This window comes from Coturnix japonica, chromosome 18 (assembly GCF_054131305.1).
Source record: "Coturnix japonica strain WE chromosome 18, WE-NBRP24, whole genome shotgun sequence".
Classification (NCBI taxonomy): Eukaryota; Metazoa; Chordata; class Aves; order Galliformes; family Phasianidae; genus Coturnix; species Coturnix japonica.
The window spans coordinates 1,169,196-1,186,875 of NC_140680.1; the positions used below are offsets into that span (position 1 = coordinate 1,169,196).

General features: G+C 51.6%; 1 protein-coding gene across 4 annotated transcripts; it reads right to left on the reverse strand.

Moving 5' to 3' along the window:
- Positions 1 to 7,899: 7,899 nt before the first annotated feature.
- LOC146757880 (uncharacterized) lies at positions 7,900 to 17,260 on the reverse strand. 4 transcript variants are annotated; one of them, XM_085519028.1, is made up of 7 exons: positions 16,025 to 17,260; positions 15,085 to 15,183; positions 14,006 to 14,168; positions 8,972 to 9,073; positions 8,822 to 8,885; positions 8,559 to 8,669; positions 7,900 to 8,461 (listed from the first exon to the last, which is right to left on the reverse strand). In XM_085519028.1, exon 1 carries the CDS (start codon positions 16,993 to 16,995, stop codon positions 16,135 to 16,137), a length of 861 nt encoding a protein of 286 aa, XP_085375154.1. In that variant the 5' UTR covers positions 16,996 to 17,260; the 3' UTR covers positions 7,900 to 8,461; positions 8,559 to 8,669; positions 8,822 to 8,885; positions 8,972 to 9,073; positions 14,006 to 14,168; positions 15,085 to 15,183; positions 16,025 to 16,134. The 4 variants fall into 4 exon arrangements, with proteins under 4 accessions (XP_085375154.1, XP_085375153.1, XP_085375152.1 ...); XM_085519027.1 differs by having other exon boundaries at positions 15,085 to 15,349; XM_085519026.1 differs by lacking the exon at positions 8,559 to 8,669.
- Positions 17,261 to 17,680: the final 420 nt, after the last annotated feature.

Genomic DNA, 17,680 nt, shown 5'->3' on the forward strand with positions numbered 1-17,680 from the left:
TGACCATGGTGACATGGAGAGGGTTCTAAAATGGCGGCCGCACTGCTGGCACTGGAGTTCCACATAGGATGAGGAGGGGGCTGGAGGGCAGGGCATGGTACGGGAGCTACAAGGTGCTCCCTGTGCCCAGCGGGCAGCCCTTCTCTCTGGCCAGCAAGAGGGCACAGACGAGCCGGCCCCAAGTAAAGGGCCCTCGGCCTCCTTCACCCTCCTTCACCCTCCCCCTTCTTCCACAAGGGAATCTTTTTGGGCTGCCATACTGTTGTGGTTTTGTATTTTTTTCTATTGGTATTTCACATCATAACATCATCTGGAGATCATAGATTGATCAGTCAATCATATTGATCTAGATAAGTCCGTGACACAGACGCAGCACGCAGCAGCTCCTGATGGGGCTCCTGAGCTGAGCACCAACAACGGCAGGCTCCAAAGGGGACCTGACTACGCCTGCCTCCTGGGACACACAAGCTCTGCTTTCCATAGTCGCACCCAGCGCCTCTCCTTGTGCGGCACCTCGGCGGATTCAACCCTTACCTACAATTAAGACCTCTGACTGAATTGGAATTCCAGTCACTCTGATTACACCCCACATCCCTGCTGCAGGCCCTCCCACATGCCCACGTGCTGCACCCAGCCACACCGGCTGCCACAGCCCCGCAGCCAGGCGGGGGTTGGTGCTTCATGATCCTTGAGGTCCCTTCCAACCCGGGTCATTCTGTGATTCTGTGATCGGGTTGAAGGGGCTGGCACTGCCCTGAAGGTGAGCGAGAGAAGTTGGCAAAGGAAGGGTGAGTGGCGGGATCCGAGGAGGGCGTTTTGTGTTTGTGTGCGTGTCTGTTGTTTGCCTGATGTGTTTGTGTGCGTTGTTGTTTCAGGTGTCTGAGTGAGGACTCCCTGTGGGAACTGGCAGCAAGCAAAGGAATGGATCGACGGGCCTGGGCGCCGTGTTGGACTGCGGCTGTGGAGCCAACGAAGGTGTGTCCAGTGTCCTTCCTTACATCATTGACTATGTATGAGGTGTACCTATATCTGTGTAACCATTTTACAAGTCAGGGTGCAGGTTTTTGGTGGGGTCCTGACAGTTCCTCAGCTAGAACCCTCTTACCCCTTTGAGACAGGCCGCTTCCGTCTGTAGCTGTCATGCCAGGAGCCAAATAAATTGCCCCATGGTGAAAAACACCAAGACTCCTATGTCTGCACCGACTCTTTAACCATTTGTTTAAGAGGTGGGTTTTTAGGTCCAACTCAGTATCCCTCCCTGCCACTGAAAGTACAGATGCAATAACCACCCGCACACCTGTTCCTTCGATTACCCGCCCCAGTCCCCTGAAATCATCTTTGATAGCCTTCAGGCTTTTTTTACTAACTTCTTCACTGCCAGCCTGAACTATCAGCAGGGGATAGTAGACAGAAGGGCAGATCAGACTGGGAAGTCTCCCAGCAACGTCCCTGACCCGTGCCCAGGGGAGGGAGCACACCTCCCTGCGGGTAGGGTCGGGCCAGCATATAGGGCCTTCCATTCCTCGCCAGTAGGGTTGTGCGCCCATGATGGCAGTAATGAACAAACTGCTGCATCACAAAGATCTTGGCCTGATTAGAAATCTTTGAGTAATGCTGTTACAGCAGACAGAATGTGCTAAGCGCAAGTAGTCTCCTGCACTTCACATCCTTGCTACTTTGTTCTGGGTGTTGTCACTGAGCAGCGTCTAACACAAATTCTGCCCCGGTCAGCTGGCTGCCTGAGCTTGAGCCCTGATGGCAACACTGTGTGCTTACCCAGGAGCAGCGGTTACTTTTACTTGAGTGTAGCAGCCAATGCCTGACTGTAAGTACGAACACTAACCTACGCCTAACTCTAAAATAACAACAGAAACCTATACCTAACCCTAAAGAACAAACAGGAACCTATGCCTAACTCTAAAGAACAAACAGGAACCTATCCCTAACGCTAAAACTAAACTGAACACTAACACTAACCTAACACAACCATCAAAACAAAGAACAGAGCAAACACCTAACTACAACAGGGGGAAGAAGGAACTGGGGGCCCACAGAACCGGAGGAGCAACGAGGTGGAGGAGAAGAAGATGTTAAATAATGCCACCCAGCTCATGCTGGGGGCAGGGGCCACGCAGCAGGAAAGGAGCCGAGTGCCTGGACCAGCGATGGTGAAGCTGTGACCATGCCAACGCGGGGCCTGGCACGGTGGTGTGGTGCCAGGCCAGCTATGCCGCGGGCGGATCCACATCCATGGGCTCCTCTGGAGGGGGATCCACCTCCATCGGTTCCTCCGGAGGGGGATCCACCTCCATCGGCTCCACATGGGTGGTGGTCACAGGGCTGGTCCAGGCATGATGGAAACGGGCTCCTTTCCCCCTCCTCCATTTGATGGTTATGGCGGGCACCCTCCTCCTCTTCGGTTCTGGGGCCCCCAGCTCCTTCTCCCACTTAAATCCTCACTACATTCCTCTCGCCCTTGCTTCGTGCTGGACATGGCTGCTACCTGCCCAGCACTCTCAGAGGTGAGTGAGTCGGGTGGAGCCGCAGCAACCAAGGTGACAGCTGTGACATGGGGAAGATTCCAAAATGGCACCTGTGCTGCTGGGAGTGGTGTTCCGCATAGGATGAGGAGGGGGCTGGAGGGCAGGGCACGGCACGGGAGCTACAAGGCACTCCCTGTGTCCAGCGGGCAGCCCTTCTCTCCGGCCAGCAAGAGGGCACAGAGAGCTGGCCCCGAGAAAAGGGCCCTCGGCCTCCTTCACCCTCCCCCTCCTTTCATAAGGGAATCCCCACGTTGGGCTGGGCACCCACATGGAATCATTGAAACTACAACCTACTACTTTGCTTCTACAGCAAGACTATTGTACTGAAATACTACTGTACTTAAAAGCACCTGCAATCACACTACACTCGTTTTTAATATTAAACTCTCAAACTTTCATAGCAAATAATAACATCCGCTCACAAAGAAAATGTGGAGAGGCCACAAAAGAGAAATACCACTCATGAAAACATTTGTATTTAGACATTCAAACTAACAACGTACTTTGTCTTTACCTAACCGTACCATTCTGTGCTAGAAATACGATGTTTTGCTGTAGAGTATAACTTGGAGAACCCAAAAGCAGCTAAAACCTGCTCCACTCAGTAATTTGACCATCCGCTGATATTTGGTTCTTTGCTCCCTTGCTTTCTAGTTGCTCACTCTTTAGACACACGCAAATCACATTGTCAAGGACTACAAAAACACTGTTAGCCAAAAAATTTATGCTGGCAGAATCTTAACGTTAGAAACGTGTAAATTGGCTGCAAAGAAGAAAGTGAAGACCAACACAGTAACCAAATACTAACTGATACATAAGGCTTCTCTCACACATCCTGAAAACAGAACCGCCAGCCTTAATGAACTTTGCTCTTCAGACACTGACTGAAATGCAAGTATTACCTTGTCATGGTTTAATAATTTTGTAATTTTGCTATCAGTATTCCACATCATAACATCATATAAAGCATGAATAGTTTTACTGAATCTGCAACTTACAGAAGAAGACTACATCTCCCAGAGAACAACACGAGGTCACGGGACCTGGACACTATATTAACTCTGTCGCAGGCTAGACTGACGTCTTTCGAGTTCTGGCGTTCAGGGGAGTGTGTGGGAGCCTTCACCGTTTCGCCTAGATTTACAGTAGGCCTCTCGGTTTCGGGACTCATTCTCTCTCCTATTTTGCTTGATTCGTTAGCTCAATTTTCAATTATATTGTATTATACTGTGTTATCCTGTATTTCGATATAGTAATTTAGTAAATAAGTGTGCCTCCTTAGATTGTTGCTGCTGTTTTCTTTTCCTAATTAACTTTTTTTCCTTTCGGCCTAGGGCCCCTGCTGGGCCCACAGTCCCTGTCACGGACGCAGGTGGATTTTTAGTTTAAACCGTGACATACCTGTAGCAGCCTGGATCTGGCAATAGTCAAAGAATCCTTTACGTCCAGCTCCTTAGCATCAAAAGACCACAGATACTGCTGGGGCAGAATTTCATTGAAGCCTTCAAAAGAAGCTTGTGTCTGTTCCTCAGTGCCTCGGGAAAGTCTCCATTCTGCTACCAGCCTGGAAAAGACACAGAAGGATCATTTAAAACAGGCTACGCTAACCCAAGTTCATCTTTGTTAGTTTGTTTTGAAATGAACCGTAAGCTGTGTTAAGAAAAATGATGGAAAGTGCTGGGGATAGAGCACTGTGTAACTGTATTCTAATTGTATTCCCAACCTTCACCCTGCGCAAACAATTTTAAGTTAAAACCCTATGTTTCCAACCACTCAACTGCAGAAAGCATTTTAGGCTCCAGCAGAAGGCAGCATCTACTCACTGATGATATTAATGAGAGCACAGGAGTCCCTTGCTGTTCGGAGGAAGAAAAAAATGCAGAGCTGTGTTCATCTAATATGTTCCATATTTGTTTCTGTCAATCACGAAACTTTGCTCTGTGGTAGAAACTCCACTCTCCATTAAGAAAAGGGAGAAAAGCAGGCAGGAGACCCAAAGAACCTGAACCCAGGGAGAAGCAGATATTATGCTGAATTCAAGCCTAACCTGTCAGGAGAACTGGAATCGAAAGGAGAGAACGCAACACAGGACACAGAGTGTGACAAAAGAACATTGCTTAAGCTGCAATCTGAGCTCTGCCCGGCTTCCTCAAAACCAGAAGAGAACGGTCTTCTGCAGGTACTCCCTCCTCTCCATCCCAGTGAGTATTTGGCACAACTGCCAATGCCAATACGTTCCTTCTGCAAATGTCACCGTTTCTGTGAAACCTTTCCAGATGACTCGTGACTAAAGCAATTTCTACTCCCTCATTCCTCAAAACCTTCCCACACAAAAGCCTTCACAGATCAGATGGTAAGAAAGAGGGAATTCTACGGCCACAGCAATAAAGCGCGCAGAAAGCCCATCTGTTGCAGACAGAGGAGTGAGCCGTGCTTAACCAACACTGCTTCAGCGCACGCTTACAGTAAGGCACACCTACCTTGCGCTGGCCACGCACGAAGCTCGTGACGCAGCTCCAGGCGGCTCTCCTGGGGCCCAGCTTCATTTCACGGCCACTCACGCTCTGCTGCTGGACATTCTGCAACGGAAAAGCCACCGGATGCAAATCCCATCCCTCGCAGATGGCATCAGACCTCCGCTCTCATGGCAGTCACCACCGCCCTGCCCTGGGCAGCGCTTCCACTGCCCTTGCTCCTGCCACAAGACACCAACGTCTGCTTCTGACGCGGCTCCACCATGGGATCCTGTATGCAATAGAAAAACACACGGAGGCTGCCAGCCACTGCAACACGCGCGCTGTGAAACCCCTGGCACTGCTGAGTCCCAAGAGCAGAGGAGAGAAGCGTTTGCCTGCCATGGACGGGCTGCGGCGGGATTGAATCCTGCCTTCGAATCGGGACACCCCCAGGGAGAGCCTCCCTGGGGACCCAAAGACTGAAATGGAGGCAAGGTAACACTCTGCTATAGAAAGGGAAAGGGGAACTTCACAGAATCCGAGACAAAGGGTAACTGCAGATAGTTTACATTTAAAAGTGCAGGGATAGGGGGAATTACAGACACTTAGTCAAAATAAAACCAGAGAAGAGGGCAATAAAGATAAGAAGAAATTGTCCGGAGACCTCTGACAAGAAGAAGGATTAGATACCCCCGGGCAAGATGATGCTGACATGGGAGAACGATACCAGCAGATAACACCAAGAAGAAAACAGAAGAAGAATTTCACCCCAAAACAACGGCAAGGGTCGCGGGGAACGGGGTCCTAGGGAATGTAATGAATATGTAATCAAACTGAGGAGGAGACTATTGATTACGTATTAGCTTAACCTATATCTGTAACACACTTTTCTCCTTACGGTGTGCAAGTTTGGTGGAGCTCTCCCGCTTGCACCCGGCGCTGCGCAACGCTGGAATAAACATACCTGCTTTAGAACCCATCTTTGGATTATAGAGTTTGATTCCGCAAGTCATCTTCCTGCCGCACAGCCCAGCACGGCCGGAGCCGCACCACACGATCCGGGCCGGGGCCGGCTCAGGCTCTGCCTCCAGGCTTTTGGGGCCGGCCGGGTGACTCCGCAGCACAGCGAGACCGTGGAGCCGCCCGGGAGCCGCCTCTGGGTGCCGGCAGCGCCGCGAGCTCCTCCCCCGACAGCCCCTCCGTGCCCCCGCCCCGAGGCCCGACCCCGTTCGCAGCACAGAGCCCGCTCCTCCCGGCCCCGCTCATGGCCGCCATGCCGCCATGGCCCGGAAGTGCTCTCCGCCGCCTGCAGGAAGCACTTCCTGTCACTGGCACTGGCACTGTCACGTGGCTCAGGCCGGGCTGGGGCCTGTTGGGGGGGGGCGGCTGCCGGAAAAGGACCCAAAATTCACGTCTCATTTCGTGTCTTTCCTCTCGCTTTCCTTCCTTTACCTTCCCCTTCCCTTCCTTCCTTCCTTCCTCGCCCTCGTCCCCTTCCCTTCACCACCTCCCTGTGTCCATTCCAGTGCCTGGCCACCCTTTCTGAGCAGTAATACCTCGTAGTGTCCAGCCTGAATCTCCCCTGTCGCAGCTTGAAGCCATTCCCTCTGGTCCTATCATTAATGACACGAGAGAAGAGGCCGAGCCCCAGCTCACTACAGCCTCCCTTCAGGAAGTTAGAGAGAGCAATGAGGTCTCCCCTGAGCCTCCTCTTCTCCAGGCTGAACAATCCCAGCTCCCTCAGCCGCTCCTCATACGGCCTGTGCTCCAGACCCCTCACCAGCTTTGTTGCCCTCCTCTGAACGCGTTCCAGGGCCTCGATGTCTTTCTTGCACTGAGGGGCCCAAAACTGAACACAGCACTCGAGCTGCGGCCTCATCAGTGCTGAGAACAGGGGGACAATCACCTCTCTGCTCCTGCTGGCAACACTGTTTCCCATGCAGGCCAGGATGCCCTCGGCCTTCTTATTATACAGCAAAGGAATCCCCTGAAAAGGAAACCACAATATCTGGCAACATGAAACAAAGTTCTGATTCGTAAAAGACTGGCAGCAAGGCCTGAATCTCTTGTGTCATCTGCTCTTGATGTATCACATTAGCACTAGGTGGAATGCAGAAGCTTCCTGAGACGTGATAATCAAAACCTGGTCCAATGCCTTTAAAAAAGCCTTTAAGAGATTACTCCTCCTTGTCTGTTTAAAATAAACTTAGGTAATACAAAAGGTTGGAAAATTTTTGGACAACTCCCCAGGGCCGGGCTTTGGAAGGCCGTATTGACGAGAGTCAATCAAGCTCCGGCTGCAGGCGTATATGTGTGTGCCAGTTCTTTAACACAGTAGAAATCACAACTTGCTGCATGATCAAAATTCTACATGTGCTACTCCTGAACCCCAATGACTTCCAACGGTGTTAAATTACCCCTTGATCTCAAAGCAGAACAAAACAACAAAATGCCACACCAATAGTGAATACATAAAAACAAACAACTCCTTGGGCCTCAAGGGGAGGCTGATGCACAGGCCACGGCTGCCAGCGTGCAGCTGGGCTTCCCAGGGCAAACAGCAACACACGGTGCATCCATCAGAAGCTGAAAGAGCCCTCAGGGAAGAGAGGCCAACTCAAGGGGCTGAGCACGGGACACCCTTCTTCCTGCCGGGCTGCTTCCCCTCCTCTGGTTTCTTTCTGTCAGTCCTCAGAGAGCAAGGAGATGCTCACAGCCTGTCACCAGCACTTACGGGTTGGCTGAAAGGCCACAGGTTGGGAAGACCAACAAGGAAACGGGGGAAAACCTGCACTGCACCATGTCAAGGGAGAGACGTGAAGCCGACCGCTTCATCGCCCTGCGATTGCCAGCCCGAGCGAGGGACGTTCTGACCAGCTACTGAAAGAGGCAGCACCAGGTTTAGAAAGTTCGCTTCAATTTTATTGCGTACAAGAAGATTTGGCTTCTATTTATTGCCCCGCCCACACCCCAAAATGAAACCCCAGTGCCCAGGATTGCCGCTTAGCAATCAGTCACTCAGCCTCCAGTCAGACCCAAGGAGAAGCCAAACCCCGGGGCTACGTCACCTCCTCCCTCTCCAGTCCCAGCCAGCCCTATTTCAACCTAACCCTACACCAGGCCTGGACCTCAAGAGACACACCCTGAAGGAACGCAGCGTCTCCAGCTCTTGCCATACACCAAGTCCTGCCTATGTGAAGCCCTCATTGCTTCTAACGCAGCACAAGTCCTTCCTGTCCAGTTCACTTCCATCATCTCCACCGTCCATGACAGGGAAAGCACGGCTGTGCCAGTAAACTGGGCTGTTGAGTCAGCAGCTCTTGGTGCCACCTCCGAGGAAGCGTTGCAGGTGGTTCTGCTGTCCTTTGTAGCTTCTTGCTCAAGCCCTCATCGTTGCTTTCTGCTTTCCTTCTCGGCTTTCTTCCTCAGCTGAGTAGCGCTTGCCTTGCCTCGGCAAGCTTGCTGCAAGAGGGAAAAAAGAGGCACTATTTCACTCACGCACGCTGCCAGCACAGTCTGACTTAGAGAGCTGCTCGCAAGATATCCCTGGGCTACAAACCCAAGAACAAGGAAGGACACAAAAGTCACATCTGCATTGTCTGTTACCGCATGCCAAGGAAGAGTCCTCACACTCGAGCACTGCCCCACTTGCAGCTGAGGGGAGGAGGAGCTGGAAAGGACAGGTGGACAGAAAAGAAGGGAAAAGCTGAAGAGGCGAGAATCAACTTCTCCCCGAGGCAGATCACACCTTTGTGGCCACTCTTTTAGGAATGCTCACCATTCCTAATCCTAGCGTTAGCAAGATGAAAATTCACCACCTACCTTTCCACGCTCCTCGCGTACGCACTGAGGGCCGTGCCGTGGCTGTGCTGCACAACACCAGCGACTGAAAGAAAGCACGCAGAGAGCGGATCTGTTGCAGACAGTGCCAGGAGCTGTGCTTGAACAACGCTTTCGGTAAGGCACTCCTACCTTGCAATGGCCACACTTTGGGAGCTCTGGGACACAGCCACGTGTTGCTCTCCTGAGTCCCAGCTCCATTTCTCAGCCACTCACGCTCTGCTCCTCCATGTTCTGCAAAGGAAAAGTCCCAAGAGGGAAATTCAGTTCATCACAGATGTCATCAAACTGTCAGGGCAGTCGCACTCATTGCTCGGGGTGAGCAACCAGCTGCATGCTTACCCAAGGAGCAGCGGTTACTTTTACTTGAGTGTAACAGCCAATGCCTGACTGCAAGTACGAACACTAACCTATGCCTAACTCTAAAATAACAACAGAAACCTATACCTAACTCTAAAATAACAACAAAAACCTATACCTAACTCTAAAATAACAACAAAAACCTATACCTAACCCTAAAGAACAAACAGGAACCTATGCCTAACTCTAAAAAACGAACAGGAACCTATCCCTAACACTAAAACTAAACTGAACACTAACACTAACACTAACTTAACACTACCATCAACAAAAAAGAACATAACAAACACCTAACCTAACAGGGGGAAGATGGAACTGGGGGCCCACAGAACCAGAGGAGCAACAAGGTGGAGGAGCAGAAGATGTTAAATAATGCCACCCAGCTAATGCTGGGGGCAGGGGCCGCGCAGCAGGAAAGGAGCCGAGTGCCTGGACCAGCGATGGTGAAGCTGTGACCATGCCAACGCGGGGCCTGGCACGGTGGTGTGGTGCCAGGCCAGCTATGCCACGGGCGGATCCACGTCCATGGGCTCCTCTGGAGGGGGATCCACCTCCATCGGTTCCTCCGGAGGGGGATCCACCTCCATCGGTTCCTCCGGAGGGGGATCCACCTCCATCGGTTCCTCCGGAGGGGGATCCACCTCCATAGGCTCCACATGGGTGGTGGTCACAGGGCTGGTCCAGGCATGATGGATAATGGCTCTCTTACCCCTCCTCTGCCTGATGGTCATGGCGGGCCCCCTCCTCCTTCTGACTCCTAGGGCCCCCAGCTCCATCCTCCCACCAGAAACTTCAACCCTCGCCCTCTTTGCAGCAGGCATGGCTGTTAACTGCCACAACTGTCAGAGGCATGCGGCAACGGTGACCATGGTGACATGGAGAGGGTTCTAAAATGGCGGCCGCACTGCTGGCACTGGAGTTCCACATAGGATGAGGAGGGGGCTGGAGGGCAGGGCATGGTACGGGAGCTACAAGGTGCTCCCTGTGCCCAGCGGGCAGCCCTTCTCTCTGGCCAGCAAGAGGGCACAGACGAGCCGGCCCCAAGTAAAGGGCCCTCGGCCTCCTTCACCCTCCTTCACCCTCCCCCTTCTTCCACAAGGGAATCTTTTTGGGCTGCCATACTGTTGTGGTTTTGTATTTTTTTCTATTGGTATTTCACATCATAACATCATCTGGAGATCATAGATTGATCAGTCAATCATATTGATCTAGATAAGTCCGTGACACAGACGCAGCACGCAGCAGCTCCTGATGGGGCTCCTGAGCTGAGCACCAACAACGGCAGGCTCCAAAGGGGACCTGACTACGCCTGCCTCCTGGGACACACAAGCTCTGCTTTCCATAGTCGCACCCAGCGCCTCTCCTTGTGCGGCACCTCGGCGGATTCAACCCTTACCTACAATTAAGACCTCTGACTGAATTGGAATTCCAGTCACTCTGATTACACCCCACATCCCTGCTGCAGGCCCTCCCACATGCCCACGTGCTGCACCCAGCCACACCGGCTGCCACAGCCCCGCAGCCAGGCGGGGGTTGGTGCTTCATGATCCTTGAGGTCCCTTCCAACCCGGGTCATTCTGTGATTCTGTGATCGGGTTGAAGGGGCTGGCACTGCCCTGAAGGTGAGCGAGAGAAGTTGGCAAAGGAAGGGTGAGTGGCGGGATCCGAGGAGGGCGTTTTGTGTTTGTGTGCGTGTCTGTTGTTTGCCTGATGTGTTTGTGTGCGTTGTTGTTTCAGGTGTCTGAGTGAGGACTCCCTGTGGGAACTGGCAGCAAGCAAAGGAATGGATCGACGGGCCTGGCCGCCGTGTTGGACTGCGGCTGTGGAGCCAACGAAGGTGTGTCCAGTGTCCTTCCTTACATCATTGACTATGTATGAGGTGTACCTATATCTGTGTAACCATTTTACAAGTCAGGGTGCAGGTTTTTGGTGGGGTCCTGACAGTTCCTCAGCTAGAACCCTCTTACCCCTTTGAGACAGGCCGCTTCCGTCTGTAGCTGTCATGCCAGGAGCCAAATAAATTGCCCCATGGTGAAAAACACCAAGACTCCTATGTCTGCACCGACTCTTTAACCATTTGTTTAAGAGGTGGGTTTTTAGGTCCAACTCAGTATCCCTCCCTGCCACTGAAAGTACAGATGCAATAACCACCCGCACACCTGTTCCTTCGATTACCCGCCCCAGTCCCCTGAAATCATCTTTGATAGCCTTCAGGCTTTTTTTACTAACTTCTTCACTGCCAGCCTGAACTATCAGCAGGGGATAGTAGACAGAAGGGCAGATCAGACTGGGAAGTCTCCCAGCAACGTCCCTGACCCGTGCCCAGGGGAGGGAGCACACCTCCCTGCGGGTAGGGTCGGGCCAGCATATAGGGCCTTCCATTCCTCGCCAGTAGGGTTGTGCGCCCATGATGGCAGTAATGAACAAACTGCTGCATCACAAAGATCTTGGCCTGATTAGAAATCTTTGAGTAATGCTGTTACAGCAGACAGAATGTGCTAAGCGCAAGTAGTCTCCTGCACTTCACATCCTTGCTACTTTGTTCTGGGTGTTGTCACTGAGCAGCGTCTAACACAAATTCTGCCCCGGTCAGCTGGCTGCCTGAGCTTGAGCCCTGATGGCAACACTGTGTGCTTACCCAGGAGCAGCGGTTACTTTTACTTGAGTGTAGCAGCCAATGCCTGACTGTAAGTACGAACACTAACCTACGCCTAACTCTAAAATAACAACAGAAACCTATACCTAACCCTAAAGAACAAACAGGAACCTATGCCTAACTCTAAAGAACAAACAGGAACCTATCCCTAACGCTAAAACTAAACTGAACACTAACACTAACCTAACACAACCATCAAAACAAAGAACAGAGCAAACACCTAACTACAACAGGGGGAAGAAGGAACTGGGGGCCCACAGAACCGGAGGAGCAACGAGGTGGAGGAGAAGAAGATGTTAAATAATGCCACCCAGCTCATGCTGGGGGCAGGGGCCACGCAGCAGGAAAGGAGCCGAGTGCCTGGACCAGCGATGGTGAAGCTGTGACCATGCCAACGCGGGGCCTGGCACGGTGGTGTGGTGCCAGGCCAGCTATGCCGCGGGCGGATCCACATCCATGGGCTCCTCTGGAGGGGGATCCACCTCCATCGGTTCCTCCGGAGGGGGATCCACCTCCATCGGCTCCACATGGGTGGTGGTCACAGGGCTGGTCCAGGCATGATGGAAACGGGCTCCTTTCCCCCTCCTCCATTTGATGGTTATGGCGGGCACCCTCCTCCTCTTCGGTTCTGGGGCCCCCAGCTCCTTCTCCCACTTAAATCCTCACTACATTCCTCTCGCCCTTGCTTCGTGCTGGACATGGCTGCTACCTGCCCAGCACTCTCAGAGGTGAGTGAGTCGGGTGGAGCCGCAGCAACCAAGGTGACAGCTGTGACATGGGGAAGATTCCAAAATGGCACCTGTGCTGCTGGGAGTGGTGTTCCGCATAGGATGAGGAGGGGGCTGGAGGGCAGGGCACGGCACGGGAGCTACAAGGCACTCCCTGTGTCCAGCGGGCAGCCCTTCTCTCCGGCCAGCAAGAGGGCACAGAGAGCTGGCCCCGAGAAAAGGGCCCTCGGCCTCCTTCACCCTCCCCCTCCTTTCATAAGGGAATCCCCACGTTGGGCTGGGCACCCACATGGAATCATTGAAACTACAACCTACTACTTTGCTTCTACAGCAAGACTATTGTACTGAAATACTACTGTACTTAAAAGCACCTGCAATCACACTACACTCGTTTTTAATATTAAACTCTCAAACTTTCATAGCAAATAATAACATCCGCTCACAAAGAAAATGTGGAGAGGCCACAAAAGAGAAATACCACTCATGAAAACATTTGTATTTAGACATTCAAACTAACAACGTACTTTGTCTTTACCTAACCGTACCATTCTGTGCTAGAAATACGATGTTTTGCTGTAGAGTATAACTTGGAGAACCCAAAAGCAGCTAAAACCTGCTCCACTCAGTAATTTGACCATCCGCTGATATTTGGTTCTTTGCTCCCTTGCTTTCTAGTTGCTCACTCTTTAGACACACGCAAATCACATTGTCAAGGACTACAAAAACACTGTTAGCCAAAAAATTTATGCTGGCAGAATCTTAACGTTAGAAACGTGTAAATTGGCTGCAAAGAAGAAAGTGAAGACCAACACAGTAACCAAATACTAACTGATACATAAGGCTTCTCTCACACATCCTGAAAACAGAACCGCCAGCCTTAATGAACTTTGCTCTTCAGACACTGACTGAAATGCAAGTATTACCTTGTCATGGTTTAATAATTTTGTAATTTTGCTATCAGTATTCCACATCATAACATCATATAAAGCATGAATAGTTTTACTGAATCTGCAACTTACAGAAGAAGACTACATCTCCCAGAGAACAACACGAGGTCACGGGACCTGGACACTATATTAACTCTGTCGCAGGCTAGACTGACGTCTTTCGAGTTCTGGCGTTCAGGGGAGTGTGTGGGAGCCTTCACCGTTTCGCCTAGATTTACAGTAGGCCTCTCGGTTTCGGGACTCATTCTCTCTCCTATTTTGCTTGATTCGTTAGCTCAATTTTCAATTATATTGTATTATACTGTGTTATCCTGTATTTCGATATAGTAATTTAGTAAATAAGTGTGCCTCCTTAGATTGTTGCTGCTGTTTTCTTTTCCTAATTAACTTTTTTTCCTTTCGGCCTAGGGCCCCTGCTGGGCCCACAGTCCCTGTCACGGACGCAGGTGGATTTTTAGTTTAAACCGTGACATACCTGTAGCAGCCTGGATCTGGCAATAGTCAAAGAATCCTTTACGTCCAGCTCCTTAGCATCAAAAGACCACAGATACTGCTGGGGCAGAATCTCATTGAAGCCTTCAAAAGAAGCTTGTGTCTGTTCCTCAGTGCCTCGGGAAAGTCTCCATTCTGCTACCAGCCTGGAAAAGACACAGAAGGATCATTTAAAACAGGCTACGCTAACCCAAGTTCATCTTTGTTAGTTTGTTTTGAAATGAACCGTAAGCTGTGTTAAGAAAAATGATGGAAAGTGCTGGGGATAGAGCACTGTGTAACTGTATTCTAATTGTATTCCCAACCTTCACCCTGCGCAAACAATTTTAAGTTAAAACCCTATGTTTCCAACCACTCAACTGCAGAAAGCATTTTAGGCTCCAGCAGAAGGCAGCATCTACTCACTGATGATATTAATGAGAGCACAGGAGTCCCTTGCTGTTCGGAGGAAGAAAAAAATGCAGAGCTGTGTTCATCTAATATGTTCCATATTTGTTTCTGTCAATCACGAAACTTTGCTCTGTGGTAGAAACTCCACTCTCCATTAAGAAAAGGGAGAAAAGCAGGCAGGAGACCCAAAGAACCTGAACCCAGGGAGAAGCAGATATTATGCTGAATTCAAGCCTAACCTGTCAGGAGAACTGGAATCGAAAGGAGAGAACGCAACACAGGACACAGAGTGTGACAAAAGAACATTGCTTAAGCTGCAATCTGAGCTCTGCCCGGCTTCCTCAAAACCAGAAGAGAACGGTCTTCTGCAGGTACTCCCTCCTCTCCATCCCAGTGAGTATTTGGCACAACTGCCAATGCCAATATGTTCCTTCTGCAAATGTCACCGTTTCTGTGAAACCTTTCCAGATGACTCGTGACTAAAGCAATTTCTACTCCCTCATTCCTCAAAACCTTCCCACACAAAAGCCTTCACAGATCAGATGGTAAGAAAGAGGGAATTCTACGGCCACAGCAATAAAGCGCGCAGAAAGCCCATCTGTTGCAGACAGAGGAGTGAGCCGTGCTTAACCAACACTGCTTCAGCGCACGCTTACAGTAAGGCACACCTACCTTGCGCTGGCCACGCACGAAGCTCGTGACGCAGCTCCAGGCGGCTCTCCTGGGGCCCAGCTTCATTTCACGGCCACTCACGCTCTGCTGCTGGACATTCTGCAACGGAAAAGCCACCGGATGCAAATCCCATCCCTCGCAGATGGCATCAGACCTCCGCTCTCATGGCAGTCACCACCGCCCTGCCCTGGGCAGCGCTTCCACTGCCCTTGCTCCTGCCACAAGACACCAACGTCTGCTTCTGACGCGGCTCCACCATGGGATCCTGTATGCAATAGAAAAACACACGGAGGCTGCCAGCCACTGCAACACGCGCGCTGTGAAACCCCTGGCACTGCTGAGTCCCAAGAGCAGAGGAGAGAAGCGTTTGCCTGCCATGGACGGGCTGCGGCGGGATTGAATCCTGCCTTCGAATCGGGACACCCCCAGGGAGAGCCTCCCTGGGGACCCAAAGACTGAAATGGAGGCAAGGTAACACTCTGCTATAGAAAGGGAAAGGGGAACTTCACAGAATCCGAGACAAAGGGTAACTGCAGATAGTTTACATTTAAAAGTGCAGGGATAGGGGGAATTACAGACACTTAGTCAAAATAAAACCAGAGAAGAGGGCAATAAAGATAAGAAGAAATTGTCCGGAGACCTCTGACAAGAAGAAGGATTAGATACCCCCGGGCAAGATGATGCTGACATGGGAGAACGATACCAGCAGATAACACCAAGAAGAAAACAGAAGAAGAATTTCACCCCAAAACAACGGCAAGGGTCGCGGGGAACGGGGTCCTAGGGAATGTAATGAATATGTAATCAAACTGAGGAGGAGACTATTGATTACGTATTAGCTTAACCTATATCTGTAACACACTTTTCTCCTTACGGTGTGCAAGTTTGGTGGAGCTCTCCCGCTTGCACCCGGCGCTGCGCAACGCTGGAATAAACATACCTGCTTTAGAACCCATCTTTGGGTTATAGAGTTTGATTCCGCAAGTCATCTTCCTGCCGCACAGCCCAGCACGGCCGGAGCCGCACCACACGATCCGGGCCGGGGCCGGCTCAGGCTCTGCCTCCAGGCTTTTGGGGCCGGCCGGGTGACTCCGCAGCACAGCGAGACCGTGGAGCCGCCCGGGAGCCGCCTCTGGGTGCCGGCAGCGCCGCGAGCTCCTCCCCCGACAGCCCCTCCGTGCCCCCGCCCCGAGGCCCGACCCCGTTCGCAGCACAGAGCCCGCTCCTCCCGGCCCCGCTCATGGCCGCCATGCCGCCATGGCCCGGAAGTGCTCTCCGCCGCCTGCAGGAAGCACTTCCTGTCACTGGCACTGGCACTGTCACGTGGCTCAGGCCGGGCTGGGGCCTGTTGGGGGGGGGCGGCTGCCGGAAAAGGACCCAAAATTCACGTCTCATTTCGTGTCTTTCCTCTCGCTTTCCTTCCTTTACCTTCCCCTTCCCTTCCTTCCTTCCTCGCCCTCGTCCCCTTCCCTTCACCACCTCCCTGTGTCCATTCCAGTGCCTGGCCACCCTTTCTGAGCAGTAATACCTCGTAGTGTCCAGCCTGAATCTCCCCTGTCGCAGCTTGAAGCCATTCCCTCTGGTCCTATCATTAATGACACGAGAGAAGAGGCCGAGCCCCAGCTCACTACAGCCTCCCTTCAGGAAGTTAGAGAGAGCAATGAGGTCTCCCCTGAGCCTCCTCTTCTCCAGGCTGAACAATCCCAGCTCCCTCAGCCGCTCCTCATACGGCCTGTGCTCCAGACCCCTCACCAGCTTTGTTGCCCTCCTCTGAACGCGTTCCAGGGCCTCGATGTCTTTCTTGCACTGAGGGGCCCAAAACTGAACACAGCACTCGAGCTGCGGCCTCATCAGTGCTGAGAACAGGGGGACAATCACCTCTCTGCTCCTGCTGGCAACACTGTTTCCCATGCAGGCCAGGATGCCCTCGGCCTTCTTATTATACAGCAAAGGAATCCCCTGAAAAGGAAACCACAATATCTGGCAACATGAAACAAAGTTCTGATTCGTAAAAGACTGGCAGCAAGGCCTGAATCTCTTGTGTCATCTGCTCTTGATGTATCACATTAGCACTAGGTGGAATGCAGAAGCTTCCTGAGACGTGATAATCAAAACCTAGTCCAATGCCTTTAAAAAAGCCTTTAAGAGATTACTCCTCCTTGTCTGTTTAAAATAAACTTAGGTAATACAAAAGGTTGGAAAATTTTTGGACAACTCCCCAGGGCCGGGCTTTGGAAGGCCGTATTGACGAGAGTCAATCAAGCTCCGGCTGCAGGCGTATATGTGTGTGCCAGTTCTTTAACACAGTAGAAATCACAACTTGCTGCATGATCAAAATTCTACATGTGCTACTCCTGAACCCCAATGACTTCCAACGGTGTTAAATTACCCCTTGATCTCTAAGCAGAACAAAACAACAAAATGCCACACCAATAGTGAATACATAAAAACAAACAACTCCTTGGGCCTCAAGGGGAGGCTGATGCACAGGCCACGGCTGCCAGCGTGCAGCTGGGCTTCCCAGGGCAAACAGCAACACACGGTGCATCCATCAGAAGCTGAAAGAGCCCTCAGGGAAGAGAGGCCAACTCAAGGG